The sequence below is a fragment of the Ahaetulla prasina genome, chromosome 4 (genome assembly GCF_028640845.1).
Source record: "Ahaetulla prasina isolate Xishuangbanna chromosome 4, ASM2864084v1, whole genome shotgun sequence".
Classification (NCBI taxonomy): Eukaryota; Metazoa; Chordata; class Lepidosauria; order Squamata; family Colubridae; genus Ahaetulla; species Ahaetulla prasina.
In genome coordinates this window covers 69,562,069-69,587,596 of record NC_080542.1, presented here as the reverse complement: position 1 = coordinate 69,587,596, position 25,528 = coordinate 69,562,069, and the positions used below count along the sequence as shown (strand labels likewise).

Here is a 25,528-nt window from a genome sequence, read left to right as displayed (position 1 = left end):
GATAAACTGCTTTGACATATTATTTTTAGTATGATGCTATGTGACATCACAGTAAAATGTAACATGCTGGTCCTCAAGCTAGAAATTAAGATAGAATTTTTTATTTGAATTCCAGGAGCCAGAGGAAATACAGCGCTGTGCGATACAAATATTTCTGATCATCACCAATCCAGTAAATCCCATTCAACATTCCCTGTTGGATCCCAGGTACGTTTCTCTCACTGAATCTAAGTTTTTCTTAAAGCAGGTTTCTTACCAACAACAAGAACCATATAAAAATGTTTGCATGCTTCAGTTCCAAATATTTGTAGAAGTTTAATACACAACAATTTAGGGGTTTTGTTTGTTTGTTTTACTACAAGAATATGTGCTTGTGTATGTATAGGGGGGAAAGTTTCTCATTCTTTTACAAAAATAAGGTATGAATTTCTATACTTTTCAAGGAAAATTTAGATTTTGCTAGTGTCAAACTCAAGGCCTGCAGGCCAGATCTGGTCTGTGATGTGGTTAGATGTGGCCTGTGGAGCTGCCCTGGAAAAAGCGAAGGACTGGCCCGTGACATCTTGGCCCGGCCCAGGCCAGCAGAGTGCTGATCTACAATCAGTGGTGGGCTGCAAATTTTTTAACAACCGGTTCTCTGCCCTCTGACTGGCTGGATGGTCATGAGCATGGCTGGATGGGCATGGCTGGGTGGGCATGTGACTGGGTGGGCATGGCCAACTCAATGTCACTTACATTGAGGGGAGTTTTGCCTCGCCCGTCCTCTCATGACCCTGGGGATGCTGCAATGGTCGTAAAATGAAAAATGGTCATAAGTCATTTTTTTCAGTGCCATTAAATGTCACTTTGTCAGTTTCAGTGCACTTTGAATGGTCACTAAATGAACTATTGTAAGTTAAGGATTACCTGTACAAAAATACAAAAAGGTTCTTTGCTTGCAAAAAGCTGCCCTAAATACCAATCATCAGATCAGAAATGGGGGAATGCACCCTGAAGATCAACAAGTCACAGTCATCATGGAAACCTATTAAGCTACTAAGATGGTGCCGCCAAAGGCTGCCTCGGTGAAATGCTAATGGTTTTTTTAATTTCTAATTACTCTCTGCTACTCACTACAGATTTCTTACTCACAAGACTATCTGCTAAAAATTAAGCAACACTTCTTTAAGGATCAGCTCTCTAGGATCTCTCTCTCTCTCTCTCTCTCTCTCTCACACACACACACACACACACACACACACACGTCTTTACAAACACAGAGGAGATTCTAACACAAGAAGAAGCAATTTCCCCAGAGCCATGGATTACCAAAAAAACCAAACAGAAGAAGTGAAAAAAAAGAGGTATTTTAAACAAATTAAGGAATAGAAGAAATAAAACTCCTCTGCCTTCAATTTTCCTAACAAATGTACATTTGCTAATAAGATGGATGAAATACTCCTCTTAAACAGATACAATTCTGATTTTCACAATTCAGCAGTCCTATACTTCTCTGAAACCTGGTTAAATGAATCAATTGAAGATAGCAGCCTGCATATCCCAGGGTTTCAGATTGAACGATCGGACAGAATTACAGAAACATCTGGTAAAAAGAAGGGAGGAGGCTTTTGCTTATATATTAACCACAGATGGTGTCAGAATTTAACTGTAATTTACAAATTCTGTGACGAAAACTTAGAGACATTAATTATCAACTGCAAACCATACTATTTGCCTTGTGAATTTTCCTCATTTTTTCTAATTGCTGTTTATGTCCCACCACAAGCCTGTGTAAACAAGGCATTACAAACTCTAGCTGACCAAATTAAGGAGGCTGAAGCCAAATACCCCAATTCACTGGCCATTATTTTGGGAGATCTAAACAAGGCAAACTTAAGGAAAAAGCTACCAAAATAGTTTCAGCATGTCAATTGTCCCACTAGAGGCAAGAATACTTTAGACCATTGCTAAAAGTAAAGGTAAAGGTTCCCCTCGCACATACGTGCTAGTCGTTGCCAACTCTAGGGGGTGGTGCTCATCTCCATTTTAAAGCCGAAGAGCCAGTGCTGTCCGAAGACGTCGCCATGGTCATGTGGCCAGCATTACTCAACACCAAAGGTGCACGGAACGCTGTTACATAACATTACCATTGCTACACAACACTAAAAGATGCTTATCGGTCTTTACCATGAGCAGCTGTAGGACATTCTGATCATTGCATGATTCACCTTGTACCTGCTTACAGGAAAGACTTAAAACCACAAAACCAACAATTAAAGCAATGAAGACCTGGACTGAGGAGGCAAAATTAAAGTTACAGGCTTGCTTTGACTGCACTGATTGGAATATTTTTGAAGATACTTCTGCAGTCCTGGATGAATTCACAGATACTGTAACATCATATGTCAGCTTCTGTGAAGACCTATGGGTACTGACAAGGAACTTGTGAATATACAGTAATGACAAACCTTGGTTCACAGCTAAACTTAAGCAGCTACATCATTCCAAAGAGGAAGCCTACAGAAAAGGTGATAAAATGCTGTACAATCAGGCCAGAAATGTATTAACAAGGGAGATCAGAGCAGCAAAAAGAGCCTACTCTGAAAAGCTAAATAATCAGTTCTCAACAAATGAACCAGAAAACATGTGGAAAACTCTTAAGAATATCACCGGCTACAGCAAATCTCCTTCCCAGGCTGAAGGAAATCAACAACTGGCAGATGAACTGAATGTGTTTTACTGCAGGTTTGAAAGGAAACTACAGCCATCTATCTGCACAACTCCCATCTCAGACAATAATCAATAATCCATTTGTCAAACTACTGAAGTTCGCAGATGACACAACAATGATTATTCTCATATGAGACAATGATGAATCCGCATACAGATGGGAGGTTGAATGATTAGCCTTGTGGTGCGACCAGAACAATCTGGAACAGAACACATTCAAAACCATAGAAATGGTGGTAGACTTTAGGAGAAATTTCTCCATACTTCCACCTCTTACGATACTAGACAACACAGTATCAACAGTAGGGACCTTCAAATTTCTAGGTTCTACCATTTCGCAAGATCTAAAATAGACGTCATCAAAAAGGACAACAAAGAATGTTCTTTTTGTGCCAACTCAGAAAGCTCAAACTGCTCAAGGAGCTGCTGATCCAGTTCTACAGAGGAGTGACAAAATAAATAAATTAAATAAATAAATAAAAATAAATATCTTTTTCTTCTTTTACGTGGGGTTTTTGAAGAGGTAGTGAATTAGAAAAGCATTCAAGAAAGTGAAGGATGTGTTCAAAAGTTTCCAATTTTTGCACTTAATTCTGTCTCTAAAAAGACAGTTTCTCTTTAAACCCTTTGGTACAATTACTGTCCTTGCATCCAGCTAGCCCCAACATAACTACAGTATAAATATACGTTGTATGGATAAATCCATTGGTGGGATTCAAATAATTTAACAACCGGTTCTCTGTCCTAATGGCTGGGTGGCCATGGCCATGGTGGGCCATGGGGTGTGAGAGGTATCACTCAGCCTCCTGCACTCCCCTGAGAGCAAAAATGGGCCATGGGTGGGAGAGGACATGCCACCCCCAGCGCCCCATTTTGGGCTCATTAGGACTTCATGCAGCCTCTTGGGAGGAAAAATGGCCATGGGGGGCCCTGTTGTACCTCCCTATGCCCCATTTTGAGTTTAGGAGGCCTCCCTGAAGCCTACTGGGAGCAAAAACGGGCTGTGGGAGGTATGCCACATACCCCTCATGCCCCATTTTGGGCCTAGGAGGCCTCCCTGCACATACCTGGGAGCCAAAATGGGGCACATAGGGACTCCTGGAAGGGGCAGGGCAGGGAGGGGTGGACACAGCCAGCAATTTAACTACCAGTTCACCCAAACCAGCTGAATCCCACCACTGGATAAATCTGATTGCTTGGAGGGGTAATGGGTGCTCCTATAAACATCCTATAAACATTTTTCAGGACCAGCTCCCTTCCCAAACTATGGTCACTAGCCACGGTCATCCCTGTCTTCAAAAAAGGAGACCCCAGCCTAGTTGAAAATTACAGACCAATTTCTTTATGCTGCTTCACCTACAATCATCAACCAATCCATCACTCTACACCTAGAAACAAACTACCTACTCTCTAATAAACAATTTGGTTTCAGAAAAAAAAATTATCCTGTAATTTACAACTTCTTCACTGCAAAAACATATGGACTACAAATCTTGATCAGGGTGAAGCAATAGATGCAATTTACATAGACTTCTGTAAAGCTTTTGACTCAGTGGTACATGACAAACTTCTTCTAAAACTAAAATCCTATGGCATCTCCGGACCCCTCCATAATTGGATAACTGTGTTCCTGTCAAACAGGCAACAAGTGGTCAAAATAGGCAGTGCCCTCTCAAATCCTGCCCCTGTCAATAGCGGTGTCCCCCAAGGCAGCGTTCTAGTAGCAACACTCTTCATATTATATATTAACGACCTCTGTGACCTTATTATAAGTAATTGTGTTCTCTTCACTGATGATGTTAAACTATTTAACACTACCAACAATGCAGCTACCCTTCAAAAAGACCTTGACTTTGTGTCGGAATGGTCAAAAATTTGGCAACTCCAAACCTCAACCAACAAATGCTCTGCGTTACACATTGGAAAAAAGAATCAGAACACTAAATACAAGCTTGATGGACATTACCTTGTAGATGACCCTCACTCCGTCATAGACCTTGGAATTTTCATATCAAATGATCTAAGTGCCAAGGCCCACTGCAACTACATCGCCAAAAAGGCTTTAAGGGTTGTAAACCTAATCTTGCATAGCTTCTTCTCCAGAAAGATTACACTACTAACCAGAGCATACAAAACATTTGCTAAACCAATTCTCGATTACAGCTCACCTGTCTGGACCCCACACCTCATTTTGGACATTAATACAATTGAGCATATCCAGAAATATTTTACAAGAAGAGTTTTCCACTCCTCTGATCACAACAAAATACCTTATGCCACCAGACTTGAAATCCTGGGTTTAGAAAATTTAGAACTCTGCGGCCTTCAGCATGACCTGAGTATAACTCATAAAATCATCTGCTACAATGTCCTTCCTGTCGAAGACTACTTCAGCTTCAACCGCAACAATACAAGAGCACACAATAGATTTAAACTTAAAGTGAACCACTCCAATCTTGATTGTAGAAAACATGACTTCAGTAATAGAGTTGTTAATGCCTGGAATGCACTACCTGACTCTGTGGTCTCTTCCCAAAATCCCCAAAGCTTTAACCAAAGACTATCTCCTGTTGACCTCACCCCATTCCTAAGAGGTCTGTAAGGGCGTGCATAAGAGCACCAGCGTGCCTACCGTTCCTGTCCTAATGTTCCCTTTGGTTTTATCCAATTCGTATGGTTATTTCATGCTTATACTTATATATATTGTTGTGTCTGACAAATAAATAAATTAAATAAATAAATAAATTGCTGAATTGCAATAGGTCTTAGACTTATATACTGCTTCACAGTGCTTTATAGCTCTCTCTAAGTGGTTTACAGAGTCAGCATATTTCCTCCAACATTCTGGGTCCTCATTTTACCGATCTTGGAAGGATGAAGGCTGAATCAAACTTGAGGCAGTCAGGATTGAATTCCTGACAGTAAGCAGAATTAACCTGAAATACTGCATTTTAACTACTGCGCCGCCATGGCTCCAACTAAGGTTGCAACATAATTAAATAATAATTTATATTTTTATACATTTTAAACTTTTATATTATGTTTTATCAGTTACATTTTCACCAAGTTGCATAATTAATTAATCAAGAAGTATATTTAATATTTTTTTAAGATAATGAATAGAATTTAGCCCTTTAAGATGCCTCTTTCCATTTGTATTTCAGCAGTCTTGATAACCATCCTGGTTAATTGGGGACAATTTCTGAAACCATTACACTTTTAAAAATATTGATTAGTTTAATGTTATGTTTCATCTTTGGACAGGGTATCTTAAACTAGTCACAAGATTAGATGCATTGAAAGAATCTGTTGCTCCAGTGAAATAATTGCTTCCTACTTGCTATATAGGGACACGGTGGCTCAGGGGCTAGGACGTTGAGCTTGTTGATCGAAAGGTCGGCAGCTCAGTGGTTCGAATCCCTAGTGCTGCCGTGTAATGGGGTGAGCTCCCGTTACTTATCCCAGCTTCTGCCAACCTAGCAGTTTCGAAAGCACGTAAAAATGCAAGTAGAAAAAATAGGGACCACCTTTGGTGGGAAGGTAACAGTGTTCCGTGCACCTTTGGCGTTGAGTCATGCCGGCCACATGACCACGGAGACATCTTCGGACAGCACTGGCTCTTCGGCTTTGAAACAAAGATGAGCACTGCCCCCTAGAGTCGGCAATGACTAGCACGTATGTGCAAGGGAAATCTTTACCTTACTTGCTGTATGTCTATTTTGTTATATGATAATTGTGATTATTATGTTTTGTTGCAGCCATTGTTGACAGCTCAGCAGTTAGCCTCAGCTGTAACTGGAGTGATGCCAGGAGCCCCTCCAGCACTGAATCAACCTATTCTGATTCCCTTCAACATGGCTGGACAATTGGGTGGTCAGCAAGGTCTTGTCCTGACTTTACCTACTGCTAACCTCACCAACATCCAAGGGCTTGTAGCAGCCGCTGCAGCAGGAGGCATCATGACATTGCCACTGCAAAATCTACAAGGTAAAAAATTATTGGATCTTCATCCTATTGATTTATTACCATGTAACAACATCTGTAAATGCAAAACCATATTTTGAAAAGTTACATTCCTTGATGTAGATTCACATGCTTGTTCCTTGATGGTTATCTCTTTAATATAGTTTATACTTTTAAAAGCCTGGATGGTAAAATTCATGCCTGATTTGGCTCTTGTGTATATACTTATGTATGAACTTCAATCTTTATCATCTTTGGCAATGAATGAAATAGCCAGAATTATAGAAATATGAAATCTAATTTGAAGAAAGCATGTGCTACATAATGTGCTAACCTGTGGAAGTTCTCAATAGATTCCCTTGTCTACTTGTGGAGAAATATCCACGATCAGGCTTTCTTCCAAATGCTTTTTATTTTATTAGGAAAGTTTAATATTTCATTGTGTGGATTCATGCAAAAACTAAGCCAAGAATAGGCTTTTGTCAGATTGTTTGCCCATTACGGCAGCAACTCTATTTCCTGTGGATGATATCCCCTTGCCACATTTCCTTTCTCCTTCTAGACAGCCAGCATCATTTTGCTATCTGCCTATAAGCTATAATTTTCTAGTCCTGTCAACAAGCTAGGTTTATGGCCTAATCTCAAATCTGAAGTATATTTGGAAATAAACCACTTTGATTTGTTTATGGAATTACAGCAAGGAGAGACAATATTCCACAACAAGGTTACTACAAAGAGAGTTGCCAGCATTTTCAGTTTTCTGATTCCTTCTCTCGTATTGTCCTCTATCCGTGGTTTCATTTTTTCTGTGTTTGAAAATACATGTAATACTTGTAATAGTATAGGCCTCTCAACTGTATGTTGAGGTTAGGGTTAGAGTTAGGGTTAGGGTCAAATATAGCATCATTGTAGAATCATAAGGTACAGTACATAATGATAGTCATAGGGTACAAATAAACAATCAGGGAACAATCAATATCAATATAAATCATAAGGATACAAGCAATAAAGCTACAATCATACAGTCATAAGTGGAAGGAGATGGTTTGTGGGAATGATGAAAATATTAATAGTAGTGCAGACTTAGTAAATAGTTTGACAGTGTTGAAGGAATTATTTGTTTAGCAGAGTGATAGCGTTTGGGGAAAAAACTGTTTTTGTTTCTAGTTGTTCTGGTGTGCAGTGCTCTATAGCATCGTTTTGAGTAGGAGTTGAAACAGTTTATGTCCAGCAGCTCCTTGAGCAGTTTGAGCTTTCTGAGTTGGCGCAGAAAGAACATTCTTTGTTGTGCTTTTTTGATGACATTTTTTATGTTAACTGTCCATTTTAGATCTTGCGATATGGTAGAACCTAGAAATTTGAAGGTCCCTACTATTGATACTGTCTTGTCTAGTATTGTAAGAGGTGGAAGTATGAAGGGGTTTCTCCTAAAGTCTACCACTATTTCTATGGTTTTGAGTTATAATCAGATGATGATGCAAGAAAAATGTGGTGCAGATTTCTGAACAGTTAATAAATATAATACAATAATTGGTAACAAGGCACTATGATTGGTTAATTTAGACATGCAAATTTCTTCTCCTAATGCATATTACACTTAATGAAGCAGTGTAACATACAGCAAGAATATGATGATCCAATGTTATTATGTATGGCTTGCATAGTAGCATATGCATTTATATCTATTTCTACATCCATAATGATTCTGTCATATGCTAATAATGCAAGACATGATCTGTCTTCAGACAGATGAATTTGAAAATAAGAGTCTGTTAAAAATTTATAAAACGTTAATGCTTATTATAACTGTTGTGTAAGGTACAGGCAGAGTTTAGATCAAAATATTTTTGTTAGAAAAGCAATCCCCAGTCGCTTTTCTGTCATTATACTCAAAAACGATGTAATAGCTGCAGTCAGGACCATCAAGTGACACTTAAGATTTCATTAGCCTTCCACTGAAATTGATTGAGGGCTGATAAAAGACAATAGGAATAATATGCAATTGATTTATATAATTATAATGAATTGCCATGTAATGTCTACTGGTTTAAATAATTGTATAGCAGAATTTTAAGTAGAATTTAAGAACATAGAAGATACTTCCAAAAGAGAAACATTTGTTAGAGAAATTATATTTCTTAGGTATGAAAAGAAAGAGATAATGGGAAGGCAACATCTCCATGTTCTGCTGTCTATGAGCCCCCATCAATATCTGTAAGCTATTCCTGGAAACAACGTTGGGTTAGATATTGAGGATAGTGACAGTAATGTAATGAAACCAAATGTGATAAGAATTCTTCAGTTAGAATTAGTAACCATAATGTGGGGGATAATCTGCATAGAGCATTTCTCCTGCAGAGAAATGCATGGATTTGGACTTTAAATTACCTCTTTTCTTCAAGTTACTTTGCCTTTCTCTTTACCATGAAGGTTTCTTGCATTGAAAAAATAATGCCTTGGTTAGAAACTGGTTAGAAACTGCAACAAACACGTTTTATGTCATTCCCAAATAAATTTCTTGTGTTCATTCTTTTCCTTTCGCTTTTTCTTCCTTCTCTTGTTTTCTTCATTTTTACTATAAATAGTATTCTCTTGAATATGTTGAATACTATCCCTTCATCTTTTAACTGGGCCAATCAATTCTGACTGGGTTAAAAATCTAAGTCTTGGAGGATTTTTTTTACTTACATACCAGTTTACTGCCTCCTTGTTTTTCTATCTTTTAGGTATTCTGCTTTTAATTGTGTATCCTGAGTTGAGCTGCTTATAAATGTAATAGACAGATGATAGATATTACACCAGAAATATAAAACTGTTATAACAAGTCCTTATAAAATGATGCATCATTGAAATGTGAAAATTCAGTATTTAAAAAATGACTGTTATAAAGAAAAAACAGATGTTGATTATAGTATTATTTTTGACATAAAAGCCATTAAGAGGAACTTTCCTCCTTAGTCTTCTTTCTTGGCATATTCTTTTTACTACAGAGGAAATAAGAACAGGAATTGTAATTACCAATCTATACTATAATACAGGACATAAGATTCATTTTGATACATTTTCAGTTATTATTCAACTTCGTATTTTCTATTTCCTAATGCATGCTCTATAGCTATGTATTCCAAAACACAATCTAGAAGAATATGTAATGGAAAAACATTGAAGCATGTGTGAAAGAATTAGATCCACCTTGAAACTCTCTGTTTTGTATTATTTGTATTTGCATATTTTGCTGACTTAAAAACAGGCAAAACTTTCTCATAAATTAAATGGGACTTTTATTAAGTGAATGTTCTGACTAGCAATCTAAATACTTTTTAAATCAATAACTGCAGCTGCTTTGATAATTTAATAGATTGTTTGATGCACCAAAACTAAATAATTGCCAAAGATTGAGAAAGGAAGACAACTAATGTTTTGAACTATCTACCAATTGCATGCATGATGCCCTCACCTGTTAGGTCAGTGGCTCGCCTCTTCCTTGGGCAGATTTTAAACTTTAATGTCAATAGACCTTTCTTATCATAGTTGCAAATGGTTTTTACTTTAATGTTTAAAATAATGTCTTCCTCTCATACCATTACTGTGCACAGAAGAACCTGTCTTTCATAAATCATAAATGAAAAGGACATACTAATGCACAAATTTTGCTTGTTTAAAATTTGAGAGTGCATGTAAAGTAGGGAATTGCAGATTAAAAAAAGAATGGAGGAAAAGGGTCATGATGGAAGAAAATGGAAGGAAGAGGCTTTTTAGTGTAGGTGGATGATAAAATCTTAATGAGGACATAGACATTTTAAAAGTACAACTCTTGATTCCTTCATATTCCAGCTTGTATTTACTGCAGGTATTATATTATAAATAAACATAAGATGATATATATTTTCATCATGAATTCATTCTACTTTACTAAATTGGATTCTTTGCCTAGCTTCCGTACAACATTTTGGCTGAAAAAAAATAGTATTTGGAACCAAATGGTGCTTCTGAGCAATCTCAATTTGGAGAAGTGGAGGCCCATGTTACTTTCAGGGGAGGCCCATGTTGCTATTATTAACAATAAAGTAAACAAGATTTGTTCAGCCATTCCATGGTAATTTAGGAATCCATGGAATAAATTCCTGATGGAAATGTCCATAATGGAAAACCATTTCCAATGTATTCATAGTAAGAATAAGAATTTTTCTCCAAATTACATTGACTCTACAATATACATTATGATCTTATACCTTTTTCTAGAAAGTTGCAATATCTCTTTTATCAAGGGAATGAGAAAGCAGGAACATGGCAAAATATTCTCAAACTGCTGACGTATGTTCCAAATCAGCAGGCATGAACACTGCATGCCTACTTTGGTTGATGGGGGAAATAAAAATGAAGCAGTCTTTTAAAATCTTTTCATCTACTATACCTAATAATGAAATGAAGCTCATGTTATGTTTGGGTGGAAGGGTCATCTTCCTTTTAATTACCCTCCACTTAAAGACAAACAACCTACTCTCTAACAAGCAGTTTGGTTTCAGGAAAAATTTGCCTGTAATCTTTAACTCTTACATTGCAAAAACGTATGGACTACACAACTTGACCAGGGTAAAGCAACAGACACAATTTACATAGATTTCTGCAAAGCCTTTGATTCAGTGGTACACGGCAAACTACTTTTAAAACTCAAATCTTGTGGCGTTTCCAGATCCCTGCATAAGTGGATAGCTGCATTCCTTTCAAACAGGCAACAGGTAGTCAAAATAGGGAACGGCCTATCAAACCCTGCACATATTACCAGCAATTTCCTCAAGGCAGCGTTTTAGTACCCACACTCTTCATACTTAACATAAATGACCTTTGCGATCATATTATAAGCAATGCATTCTCTTCGCTGATGATGTAAAACTATTTAATACCACCAACAATGCTGCTACCCTACAAAAAGACCTTGACTATGTGTCAGAATGATCAAACAAATGGAAACTCCAAATATCAATCAATAAATGCTCTGTCTTACACATTGGCAGAAAAAACCCCAGAACATCAAATACAAGGTGGGTGGATATGACATCGTAGATGACATTCAGTCTGTCAAGGACCTTGGAGTACTCATCTCAAATGATTTAAGTGCCAGAGCTCACTGCAACAATATTGCCAAAAAGACATTAAAATTTGTTAATCTAATCTTGCGAAGCTTCTTCTCCGGAAATATTGTACTGCAAACTAGGGCATACAAAACCTTTGCTAGACCAATTCTCAAATACAGCTCATTTGCCTGGAACCTGCACTGTATATTGGACATAAATACAACTGAGCGAGTCCAGAGATATTTCATGAGAAGAGTACTCCACTCCTTTGCTCACAACAGAATATTTTATGGTACCAGGCTTGAAACTTTGGGTTTAGATAATTTAGAACTATGCTGCCTTTGGCCTGAACTAAGTGTAGTAAACAAAATTATCTGCTACAATGTCCTACCTGTCTATGACTACTTCAGCTTCAATCACAATAATATACAAGCACACAATAGATACAAATGTAAATGTAAACTGCTCCAAACTCAATTGCAGAAAATACTACTTCAGCAACTGAGTGGTCAATGCCTGGAACGCACTATCTGACTCTTTGGTTACTTTGTCAAACCTCCAAAACTTTAATCTTAAACTGTCTACCACGGACCTCAATCCATTCCTAAGAGGTCTGTAAGGGGGCATGCATAAGCACACCAGCATGCTCAACATCCCTGTCCTACTGTCCCCATTTATTCATATCCTTAACCTATATTCATAATCATGTTTATACTTATATCTGTTATCTTATACATGTTTGACAAATAAAATAAATAAATAAATAAATAATTACAAATGGATAATAATTGAGGAAGGCAGATTATCTACAATAATTTCTCCAGTACTCACTAGAATGGAAAGGCAAAATATATTTGAGATACATATAGAAATATAGAAATAGAAATACATATAGAAATATAGAAATAATCAAAAAAGTTTGGCAACTCTAATTTTAGAAGGTCAACAGTCTCTCAGACCCAGTAGTAAACCCCTGTTTCTCACCATCTGATTCCAAAAGATATTTTCCCCCTTCCCATAGCTTTTCTATTATTTCTTCTGGGAACATTTTCTGAAACATGGTTTTCATCCTGGAAGATAAAAACACTGCCATATTTTCAGTTGAATTTAGAACGGCCACAACAGTTACTCTATATACTAAAAAAAGAAAAAAGAAAGAAAGAAAAGGAACTGTGGCTTCTGATTTCTCCAAATTGTAATTATACTAAAAACATCCTTAAGTCAAGGTGAAATCCAGCAAGTTCTGACAGGTTCTGGAGAACCGATAACATAAATTTTGAGTAGTTCGGAGAACCGGCAAATACCACCTCTGGCTGGTCCCAGAGTGGGGTAGAAATGGGGATTTTGCAGTATCCTTCCCCTGGAGTGGAGTGGGAATGGAGATTTTGCAGTATCCTTCCCCTGGAGTGGGGTGGAAATGGAGATTTTGAATTTCCTTCCCTTGTCACACCCACCATGCCATGCCCACAAAGCCACACCATGCCCACCAAGTCACGCCCACAGAACTGGTAGTAAAAAAAAATTGATTTACTTGGACTTCAGTAAAGCATTTGATATTCAGTAAAGCATTTGATATTCAGTAAAGCATTTGATATCCAAGTAAATTCAGTAATTTACTTGGACTTCAGTAAAGCATTTGATAAAGTAGACCATAACCTACTACTAGATAAAGTAGAAAAATGTGGGTTAGACAGCACCACCACTAGATGGATTCATAACTGGCTGACCAACCGCACTCAATGTGTAGTCCTCAACAGAACTACATCCACATGGAGGGAAGTATGCAGTGGAGTACCCCAAGGCTCTGTTTTAGGCCCAGTACTCTTCAACATCTTCATCAATGACTTGGATGAGGGGATAGATGGGGAACTCATTAAATTTGCAGATGACATCAAGCTGGCAGGAATAGCCAACACTCCAGAAGATAGGCTCAAGTTACAGAAAGATCTTGACAGACTTAAACATTGGGCGCTATCTAACAAAATGAAATTCAACGGTGAAAAAAGTAAGGTTCTACATTAAGGCAAAAAACACAAAATGCACAGGTACTGTATATGTGGTACCTTGCTCAATAGTAGTACCTGTGAGAGGGATCTTGGAGTCCTAGTGGATAACCATTTAGATATGAGCCAGCAGTGTGCAGCAGCTGCTAAAAAAGCCAACACAGTTCTGGGCTGCATAAACAGAGGGATAGAATCAAGATCACGTGAAGTGTTAGTGCCACTTTATAATACCTTGGTAAGGCCACACTTGGAATATTGCATCCAGTTTTGGTCGCCACAATGTAAAAAAGATGTTGAAACTCTAGAAAGAGTGCAGAGAAGAGCAACAAAGATGATTAGGGGATTGGAGGCTAACATATGAAGAACGGTTGCAGGAACTCGGTATGTCTAGTTTAATAAAAAGAAGGACTAGGGGAGACATGATAGCAGTGTTCCAATATCTCAGGGGTTGCCACAAAGAAGAGGGAGTCAGGCTGTTCTCCAAAGCACCTGAGGGTAGAACAAGAAGCAATGGGTGGAAACTAATCAAGGAAAGAAGCAACTTAGAACTAAGGAGAAATTTCCTGACAGTTAGAACAATTAATAAGTGGAATGACTTGCCTGCAGAAAATGTGAATGCTCCAACACTGGAAATTTTTAAGAAAATGTTGGATAACCATCTGACTGAGATGGTGTAGGGTTTCCTGCCTGGGCAGGGGGTTGGACTAGAAGGCTTCCAAGGTCCCTTCCAACTCTGTTGTTATATTATTCACCACTGCCCTAAGTACAGTAAACATTCTCCATGCTGTAAAGATAAATTTCCTAGAATGTATATTGGTTGGAAGATTCCTGTGCATATCTATTGGAATATGTAGAAACTTTTAAAGTTTTAAATGTTTATATACAAATGCTCAAATCTTGGGGAACAAACAGGGTGAACTAGAAGGAATAGCACACAATGATAGGATGACATAGTTGTGATTATAGAAACCTGGTGGGATGAAACCCATGACTGGAATGTACTGATGGGTGGATACAAATTATTCAAGAAGAAACAGATGAACTCTTTGCCAACCAGTTAACAAATGTATATAGGAACCATACCAAAGTAGTAATGGGAGACTTTAATTATCCAGATATCAAGTGGGAGACCAACTCTGTAGCCAATGCGAGATCAAACAGATTCCCAACCAATCTAGCCTACAACTTTATCATCCAAAGGATAGAACAGGGAACTAGAAGTAAAGCTATACTGGACCTAATTCTTACTAATAGAGAAGAAGTGATACAAGGAGTTGAAGTTGCTGGAATTTTGGGTGAAAGTGAATATGTCATACTGGAATTCAATATAATGCAAACAAATGCAATAGAAAATAATCCAACCAGTGTTTTAAACTTAAAAAAAGCTGATTTTAACGAATTGAGAGAAAGCCTAGGAAAGATTCCATGGATGAAAATCCTAAAGGGAAAAACAACTCAATAAGTATGGGAAACTCTGAAAAATGTGACCATAAAAGCCCAGTCCAGCACAATACCACTGAAAAAGAAAAACAAGAAATTCAAGAAGAAACAAGCATGGTACAAATCTGTACCAAATCTTTCAAAAATCCAGGAGCACATGTGAAGTACCTGAGGATTGGAAAGGGCTAATGTGGTTCCCCTTTTCAAGAAAAGCGGGAGACCAGACCTAGGAAACTACACTGACCAATCAGTGTAACATCAATACCTGGGAAGATACTCAAAAAATAGATCTGCAAATAACTAGAAGCAAATTAAGTTATAACTAGTAGCCAGCATGAGTTTGTTAAAAACAGATCAAATCAATCTTATTTAATTTCAATTTTTCATAAAGTGACTAAATTAATAGATCAGCGAAATGTTGTGGATATAGTATACTTAGATTTCAGTAAGGCATTTGACAAAGTAGACAACAATGTACTTCTTGGTAAGCTAGACAAATGTGGATTAAACAACATCACCACCAGATGAATTTGTAGCTGGTTGACAAACCATACACTTAAGGACTTAATGTAGTCTGCATGGAGTCCACATGGAGAGAAGAGTGGGGTACCACAAGGCTCCGCCTTATGCACAGTACTTTTCAATATCTTTATAAATGACTTAGATGAGGGAATAGAAGGGGAACTCATCAAATTTGCAGATGATACTAAACTGGCAGGAATAGCCAACACCCCAGAAGACAAACTCAGGATCCAAAAAGATATTGACGAACAATGGGCCCCATCCAACAAAATGAAATATAATGTGGGGAAAAGCAAAGCTTTACATTTAGGCAGGAAAAATCAAATCTATAAATACAGATTAGGTGAGACCTGGCTCAAAAACAGTAACTGCGAGAGGGACCTTGGAATCCTAGTGGATGATCACTTGAATATGAGCCAGCAGTGTGTAGCAGCAGCCAAAAATGCTAATACAATCCTGGGTTGCATAAACAAAGTCATATAGGATAGAATAGAATAACAGAGTTGGAAGGGACCTTGGAGGTTTTCTAGTCCAACCCCCTGCCCAGGCAAGAAATCCTACACCACTTCAGACAAATGGTTATCCAACATCTTCTTAAAATTTTCCAGTGTTGGAGCATTCACAGCTTCTGCAGGCAAGTTGTTCCACTGATTAATTGTTCTGTCAGGAAATTTCTCCTTAGTTCTAAATTGCTTCTCTCCTTGATTAGTTTCCACCCATTGCTTCTTGTTCTACCTTCAGGTGCTTTGGAGAAGTGATTAAGTCTGTTTCTTTGATTATTGAATGCAATTTAAAGAAGCTGTATGGTTATAGGTGAAAGAGATATTAATTGGGAAATATACCATATTCTTTAGGTATTGGGAATATTATATGCAAAAATGAAAAGAGAGAGGGAAATGGAGTGGTGTGAAAGGGAGTAGGAGAGGAGGGGAGAAAGAGGAAGGGTGGAGAGGAGATAGGAGAGAGGGGAGTGGAGGGGAGGAGAAGAGTAGAAAGGAAAAGAGATAGAAGTGGAGACAAAAGAGAGAGGGGAAATAGAGAGGGGACATGAGAAGGAGAGAAGGAGAAAGGGAAGGAGAGGGAAAAAGAGGAGAAGAAAGGAGGGAAGGAGAGAGAAGGAGAGGGAGTAAAGAGAGGGAGGAAAAAGAAGAGGAAAGGAGAGGGATGTCGTAAAAATAGGCGAAATATGGCATAGAGGAGAAAAAACAGATGGAGAATTTCGTATTTTTTTTCTTGAGGGGTATACTATTGAAACTATAATGGAAGATAATACGGATGCTAAAGCACATCGGTTTGGATGTTATTGTATACTAGTTAATATTTATATGAAAATAAAAATTTTGTGTAAAAGGTAGGAGTAAAAAATACAAAATTAGGAAAATGGAATGTAATAATTAGGAATATGTTTATATGTATTGAAACGTATTATACTCAAACATCGCGCCATTCACACAATGATATGTATAAATTAAAAATAATAATAATAAACTTGATTAAGAAAAAAAGATGGTTTAGAGAATAGTTTGACTGCCTCTTCTTTGTGGCAACCTCTGAGATATTGGAACGTTGCTATCCCCTAGTCTTTCTTTTCATTGAACTAGACATACCCAGCTCCTGCAACCATTCTTCATATGTTATAGCCTCCAGTCCCCTAATCATCTTTATTGCGTGAAGTATTAGTGTCGCTTTACAAAATCCTAATAAGAACATACCTGAATATTGCAACCATTTTGGTCACCATACTGGAGAAAAAGATGGAAAAAGTTCAGAGAAGAGCAACTAAGATGATCAAAGGCCTGGAGACTAAACCATATGAAGAATGGCTGCAGGTTTTGGGTCTGGCTCTTCTAAAGAAAAGAAGAATAAGGGGTGACATGATAGCAATATTCCAGTATTTGAGGGGCTGCCTCTCTACCAAAGAAAAGAGGGTCAACTTATTCTCCAAAGCACCAAAAGGCAGGACAAGAAACAATAGTTGGAAACTAATCAAAGAGAGAAGCAACCTGGAATTAAGGAGAAACTTCCTAACAGTGAGGGCAATTAACTAGTGGAACAGCTTGCCTTCAAAATCGTAGGCACTCCATCATTGGAGGCTTTTAAGAAGAGACTAGACAGTCACTTATGTGAAATGATATGGGTTCTCCTGCTTGAGCAGGAGGCTGGACTAGAAGACCTCCAAAGTCCCTTCCAGCTTCCCTTCCCTTCCCTTCCCTTCCCTTCCCTTCCCTTCCCTTCCATTCCATTCTATTCTATTCTATTCTATTCTATTCTATTCTATTCTATTCTATTCTTTTTTAAATGTGTTATAAAAGAGTCCTGGTTAATGCCAGAGAATTTCTCCACCTGTAAAGTCCACAACTCTGACCTCCCTCCAAATCACATTTTTTTTTAATTATAGGGACAAAGAAAACCCTATCTTGATTTTCCTTTTATTGCCATCCATTGTTCGAATCAGAAAGGAAGATGGTACCATTAAATCTGCATCCTGTATGAAATATATCAAAGAAACAAAGACTAGATTCTTCATAAATCATTGAGTAATATATTCTAAATGTCACCATAAACAAGGTCTATTTAAGTATTATATTTATAGGGTACAGGTTCCAGCTCACTGGAGGGATTCACACATGTACAGTTTTGCTGTATCCATGGAAATGGGCTTTTCAGTGTTTCTCCCATTTTAAATTATTTATACTCCTGCCAAATAAAACTAGTTTTGCCCCAGAAAGTAGGATGCTGAGAAGCTGAACATCAACCATCAAGCCACTACAATTTTACTTTATTTTATTTTTTAGATTTTTATCCTGCCTTTGTTATTTTATAAGTAACTCTAGGCAGTGATCATATTATTATTATTATTATTATTATTATTATTATTATTATTATTATTATTATTATTATTATTATTATTATTATTTAATTTTTATACCGCCCTTCTCCCGAAGGACTCAGGGCGGTGAACAGGCAGATAAAATAATACAATATATTACAATAAAAACACTCTTTAAAAAACTTATTCATTATGGCCTAAAATTTAAAATACAATATAAAAATATAAAATAAACCCCAATAAATCCATATTTAAAAACCCTATTTAAGCCAGTCCTGCTCGGAAGAATAGATATGTCTTCAGCTCGCGGCGAAAGGTCCGGAGGTCAGGAAGTTGTTGAAGTCCTGGGGGAAGCTCATTCCAGAGGGTAGGTGCCCCCACAGAGAAGGCTCTCCCCCTGGGGGTCACCAGCCTACAATGTTTGGCTGACGGCACCCTGAGAAGACCCTCTCTATGGGAGCGTACCGGCCGGTGGGAGGCATGTGGTAACAGAAGGCGGTCCCGAAGATATCCCGGTCCTATGCCATGGAGCGCTTTAAAGGTGGTAACCAGCACCTTGAAGTGCACTCGGAAAACCACAGGTAGCCAGTGCAGCCTGCACAGGATCGGTGTTATATGGGAGCCACGAGTGGCTCCCTCTATCACCCGCGCGGCTGCATTCTGAACCAACTGAAGTCTCCGGGTGCACCTCAAGGGGAGCCCCATGTAGAGAGCATTGCAGTAGACCAGGCGAGAAGTGACGAGGGTGTGAGTGACCGTGCATAAGGCATCCCGGTCTAGAAAGGGGCGCAACTGGCGGACCAGGCGGACCTGGTAAAAAGCTCTCCTGGAGACGGTTGCCAAGTGATCTTCAAAGGACAACCGTCCATCCAGGAGAACACCCAGATTGCGCACCCTCTCCATTGGGGCCAATGATTCGCCCCCAACAGTCAGCCGCGGTTGCAGCTGACTGTACCGGGATGCCGGCATCCACAGCCACTCAGTCTTGGAGGGGTTGAGCTTGAGCCTGACATATGACATGATTAAGGTATTTGAACTCCGTTATGTCAGACTTAAGCCAGCAAGTTTTGAGGCATTACTGGAGGTGTAAAACAGCTTAAGTGATATTTCTACTTCTAAAGTAGTAAATTTTAGGAGAAATTTTCTATAATATAAAAGTTTAAATATGAGAAGTGGGCGGGGGGTTTCTTTCCAAAACAGAAATGTTTTATGAAACCAATACATTTATGTATTTTTGGTTCCTGAAGTCAGTAGGAATCAGATATCTTTTCTCATCATTAGAGAAATGCACAGTGCTGGAAGAGAAATTTGAAGTTTGTTTTTCTGAAAAGATGTTTGTTTATGCCTATGTGTGTCTGTGTGAATTAATGTAATGCATTTACTATTATGAGAAATAGGAGCTGGAAGATGAGTGTTATAACCTTCAGACTGATACTTATCCATATAATTGGCCTCTTTATAAATAAGCAAAATAAAATAAATTTAATGCAATTGATAAAGCTGATGCAATCCTAATTGGAAAAGATACCTAAAAGCTATATGAGATGCTTTCATTCTTTTTGTAAGTATAATTTAAAATTTAGACTTGAGAAAATAATAAAACAAGTTCTACCACAATGGCTTACTGAGCTAAAACCCAGAGTTCTCCCTTCGAAACCCTCTTTTTAACTAAAGTTATGCAGTCCTATTCATTTATATTTACTGTCCATTTACATGAAGTAACTTTCAAGCCCTACAGAAAAATTGTTTTTTAATGAGCACCAATGTCAGTAATAATCAAAATGATATTTTACTTAAAGGAATAGTTTATTTTCAGGTACTTTTGCATGTACTATTATTATCAAACAGGAACAAGAACAATAATGACAATAGTAAACAATAGGCTACTTAGTAATGTTTCTGATTTGGATTTCTATGAATATAACTAAATACTTCATCATTTTTCATGCATTTAATTATATAATTAAATAATATATATATATTATTCTGTATCCCATTATTTGCTCAGGAGCTCAAAGCATTATCTAAACCCTTCTTGAATAAGATCTCACTAAAGGTTGAAAGAAAAGAGAATCCTTAGCGAATTTCAATGGCTTGGTTTGAATTGCACTCTTCCAGTGGTGAAATTCAGCTGGTTCTATCCGGCTCATGCAAACTGGTAGTGCCGGTGGCAGGAGGTCCTGCCCACATGCCAAGACATCATTACGTCTCGTTTTTGACCTCTGTGTTTGTACAGAAGAGGTGCACATGCTCACACTCCTGAACTGGTAGCGAAGGTAAGTGCATTTTATCGCTGCACCCTTCCCTTCTTCTACCTCAATTGCTTGGTCTCTATACCACATTGATAGCATAGATGAAAGCAATAGGAAGATGATTATATTTTAGTGAAAAATAGTATATTTTCCCACTAAAATATTCTGATAGCACTATATGACATAAGTCTTAAGTGGCAGGTTCAGGATATTAGATAAGGAAATGAAATGTTAAAAGGTAAATTTGCTCCAAGAAACTACAATGGTAATATTTCTCTTCGTTGGAGAAATTTAATTGATAAATTATATTCTCAGTATCATAACCAAGACTCAACTTGCAGTGGATTGCAATAAAAATAAATATCCCAAAATATTAATTTTAAAGCAATTAAAAATAGTCAAACACTGGTACTAAGTTGAATTTTAATAACAATCATACAAAGCCATACAAAAAACAAAATATCTGCTTTGACAACCTTCTAAAAATGTGTCATGAGAGATTCCAATCAAATCTTGGGGTGAGAACTGTTGCATAGGGTGAAGTCTGCCACAAAAAAATATTTTTACTTTTATCCATCAAAACATGATATACACTTTTTTGTCTGTATATGTTCAGAAGTTAAAACATGTTTACATTTAATTATCAATGATATTAAGTGTCAATATTCTTCTCTGTATTGAACCAAATATTTTATTTATTTAAACATTTGAACTCTGCCTTCAGTAAGGCTCCAGTTTACTGAATTGCCATGACATTCCAGACCCTGACATATTTAGAGATCCAAAGTCTACTAAGGCTTATGGGAGGGTGCTTTATTAGTTCACATAACATTTTTCTTTGAAAAGCTGAATTCTATGCTGTATAATGCAGTTCTTAGAAATTTATATACTATCCATCAGGACTGATATTAAAGGATATGGCTCAGGAAAAAAATATCAAAAGCTCTTTGCTCATAAAATTAAATTCAACTGGACCTCTTGGATTTCTTAACATTTATCAAGATGTTGTATAATATTTAATATTCCTAAGTCACTTATAGGCTTTGGGAACAGTTTGCATATTATTTTGATAATATAAAAGTAATTATTCTCTATTCTAGGAAAATTTATTATAAGCATTAATTTAAACAGGTTTTCCTAGCATTCATCAAATACAGACTTGAACAGGAAGACTATAGTTTAGGATCCAAGAACGTATGCTGAGGAACAATACTTAGAAACAGTAGTGAAATTCAGCCGGTTCTATCTGGCTCGAGAGAACTGGCAGCGCCAGCAGCGGGAGACTCTGCCCTCCTGCCTGGATGTCATCACATCCCATTTTTTATCCTCTGTGCATGCACAGAAGGCTCCACACATGTGTGGAGGAGGTGCGTGTGCACACATTTGTGAACCAGTAGCAAAGTAAGTGAATTTCACTCCTGCTTAGAATGCTTAAGAATTATGCATGAATCCTATAAACATTTGTGGGATGTTGACACACACATGTGCATGTGCAGACTTTATGCACATGCATGTACAAACTTGTTAAAGCTATACTAGCTAAAATAAAGTTTAGACTATGCTCTTCCTATACTTTTAGAGGAAAAATATATAAGCAATCTGCTTTGGAAATGACTCATCTAATCAGACTCCCCAGTTGAGAAAAGATAAACTTGACTCAAAGGAATGCTTATAAACCTAACAAAAATATATCCAAAACACATCCATTCATCAGCACTTGTCTTTAAAAATAAAGATGTATTTAAATTACAGCACTCTCTGTCCTACAAGATTATGATGTGGCATAAAATGTTTGAGATCAGTCTAAAAATAATAATAGTTATGTTTGGCATTGTACGTAAACAATGTTTCCTCTTTTTGATGAGATGTACCTTTTAATCCAAACAGTGCACTCCTATAGAGAATCAAAAAATGGTACAAGATCCTTGAATTTCCACTTTTTGCACTTATTTTAAAGTTACAAAATGAAAAGATATATTGAATAAAACATGAAAATCACTTTTTGCTACACATAGCCTTGTTTACATATTTTAAGTAAACCTATGTAGAATTTAAAGCCTAATGGATAAGTGAATAAACTGGGTGAATAAATTGTCAGAGTTGGTACACAAGCAAAATCAAGTTTAGAATATGAGACTTTATTGCAAAAACATACACATATTGATCATACATTCTGTGTTCTTTAACTGTCAAGTTAGTGGATAACCAACTGCAAGATAGAAAGGAAGTCCAAGATGATAGGTGATAGATAGATAGATAGATAGATAGATAGATAGATAGATAGATAGATAGATAGATAGATAGATAATTAATATGGTGTATTAAATATATGTCACATTAATTCATTCATTCATTTTATATGCTTTGCACTCATCTTCATCTATGAGCAGGTTATTAAAAACAAATCAAAAGACAAAATACACCAGATTAAAAGTACCAAGATTAATTTCCTGTTCCTAGGGGAAGAGCCATCATAATTTCAGGAGCTATATTGTTTCAATAGGTTCCTGGGACCCATAAGATGATACTGTTTAATTGAAGGGTACTAAAGTACTAATGCTGGGAAAGATTGAGGGCAAAAGAAGAAGGGGACGACAGAGAACGAGGTGGCTGGATGGAGTCACTGAAACAGTAGGCATGAGTTTAAATGGACTCCAGAGGATGGTAGAGGACAGGAAGGCCTGGAGGAATGTTGTCCATGGGATCGCGATGGGTCGGACACGACTTCGCAACTAACAACAACAAAGTACTAATGCATACGATTCTGACAACTGAATGATAAACAATTGTTTTTAGGCCAATTTCCTTATCTAGACAATATTTGAATGAAAAGCCCCAGTATCGTCACAAAACTGCATTCCCATAGATAGATCATTAAACAGAAACCATACTATGGTTATACCTTAGCTAAACTGGAATAAAACACAGATACATACGTAAATATGGATTTGTAGTGGCGAGGTACTAAATTATAGCAGTTAGAGTGCCTTTAAGAATTTTGTTTCCTGATACCAGTTTACCAAAATGATCTGTTAGCATTGCTGATAGTAAAGCTTTCAATTGTTCATTTTTACATTTGTACTAATTAATAAAAATGGCACTATTTACTTTGGTTTTAATCTCTGAAATCTAAATGATAGTTATCAGAAATTTCTAATTATATTTACTTCAGTCTCTTTCTTATTAGTTTATGTAATATTGTATTGCATTGTTTATCTGCTTGTAGGTAATTTAGGCACATCAATTTATCTGGTGTTTTCAGAGCAATAATGATGTTTCATTAATATTTTAAAGTATCTCAACAGTCCTTCATTTGTATACCTCTTACATATATATATATATATATATATATTAAGCCTCTGACCTGATTTGAGCTAATTTGAGTTTTCTGTGCTTGTGAACTTATATCCAAAAGGGGGGGGGTGGGAAGTTGTATTAAATAAATAATAAGGAATACAAATACTCCCATATATTTCAAAGATAATGCAACCAACATATAATAGACTGGTAACATGAAGACATACTGTGCTGTAATTTGATTGATTCATTTTGACAGCAGCCAAATAATTGAGAGTGAAAGGTGTCAGAACAGATGAAATATTGTAGAAGTTACATTCAGAAGGCAACCCCAGCAGCAATTGCAACTGGAGTTTTATTTCCTTTGATATTGTACTGTTACTCACTTGCAGTTTAATATAAAACAATGAAAGATAGGCAACTTTTCAAATAAAAGAAGTGCTTGCATGGAGAAGAGCAAAATAGAAGTTTATATCAGACACTTGAACAATGGAGTATAGTTTGACATTGAATTTATGACGGATATACTGTCAGAAGCAAAATTATCTTAATCTTTCCCCCTGGCCTTATCTTTCTCTTTTAAAAAAATCCCCTTTTACAGACTGCTGCTTATCAAGTACTTATTTCTAATTTAGAGGGTTAGTGAATCCCTCTGGAACACCCATTTGTGCCATTCTATGAATAGTTTACTAGAAGTTTACTGCTTCAACATAGTCCTTTGTTTAGTTTAGACTTTGAGCAGGTACAACATTTTCTACAGCACAGCAGTAGGGAAACATGAGGGTTACCTAAAAGGTAAACAACAGTCAAGAAATTGGAAATAGTGGATCCAGAAAATTGAAGCTGGGTGTTACAAGATTGAACAAATCCATCCATTCAAAATTACTGGGTTAAACTTTCACGGCTTAGATTTTCTTTTGTAGATTCAGATTTAAATCTATGATACATATAATTTAAATACAGCAAAAAAATCAGAACAAAATACTGAATTTGACTCATAGCTATTGAAACAATGGAAAATGTTATAAAAACAGTGTGGAAAACCTAGTTCTAGTCCAAAAGCTTCCATTTTAACCCAATTCTGTATTTCTAAAAGTGGGTGATAATTTTAGGAAAGAATTAGTGATTGGTCTAGCAGTCTGGCATCAGGCTATAAACTGGGAAATAATGACTTCTAGTTCCCCTTTAGATACAAAGTAAATTCTTTTAGCCCTAGGAGGAGACAAACCACTTTCAAAATCTTGTCAAGAAAATTGTAGGGATTTCTCCAGGACTGACTCAAAGGCAGAAAAAGGAGAAAAAAACTTTATGGGAAACCTATAACAGGATTTCAAGCTTGAAAATATTCTTTGGTGTTCATATCCTAACATCTTCTGTCCTGCTACAGCATCATGCTACAATATTACGAATACTGAACTTTTATTTTGCTGCTATATT

The 25,528-nt window shown here is 36.9% G+C and overlaps 1 protein-coding gene across 2 annotated transcripts in view; it reads left to right on the top strand.

The window, feature by feature from the left end:
* POU6F2 (POU class 6 homeobox 2) overlaps positions 1 to 25,528 on the top strand; it is a 326,504-nt gene that overhangs the window by 87,393 nt on the left and 213,583 nt on the right. For both annotated transcript variants that reach the window (XM_058183262.1, XM_058183261.1), the window contains exons 2-3: positions 116 to 207; positions 6,468 to 6,696. In XM_058183262.1, the coding sequence (XP_058039245.1) occupies positions 116 to 207; positions 6,468 to 6,696 (321 nt within the window). The remainder of the gene's footprint in view (positions 1 to 115; positions 208 to 6,467; positions 6,697 to 25,528) is intronic.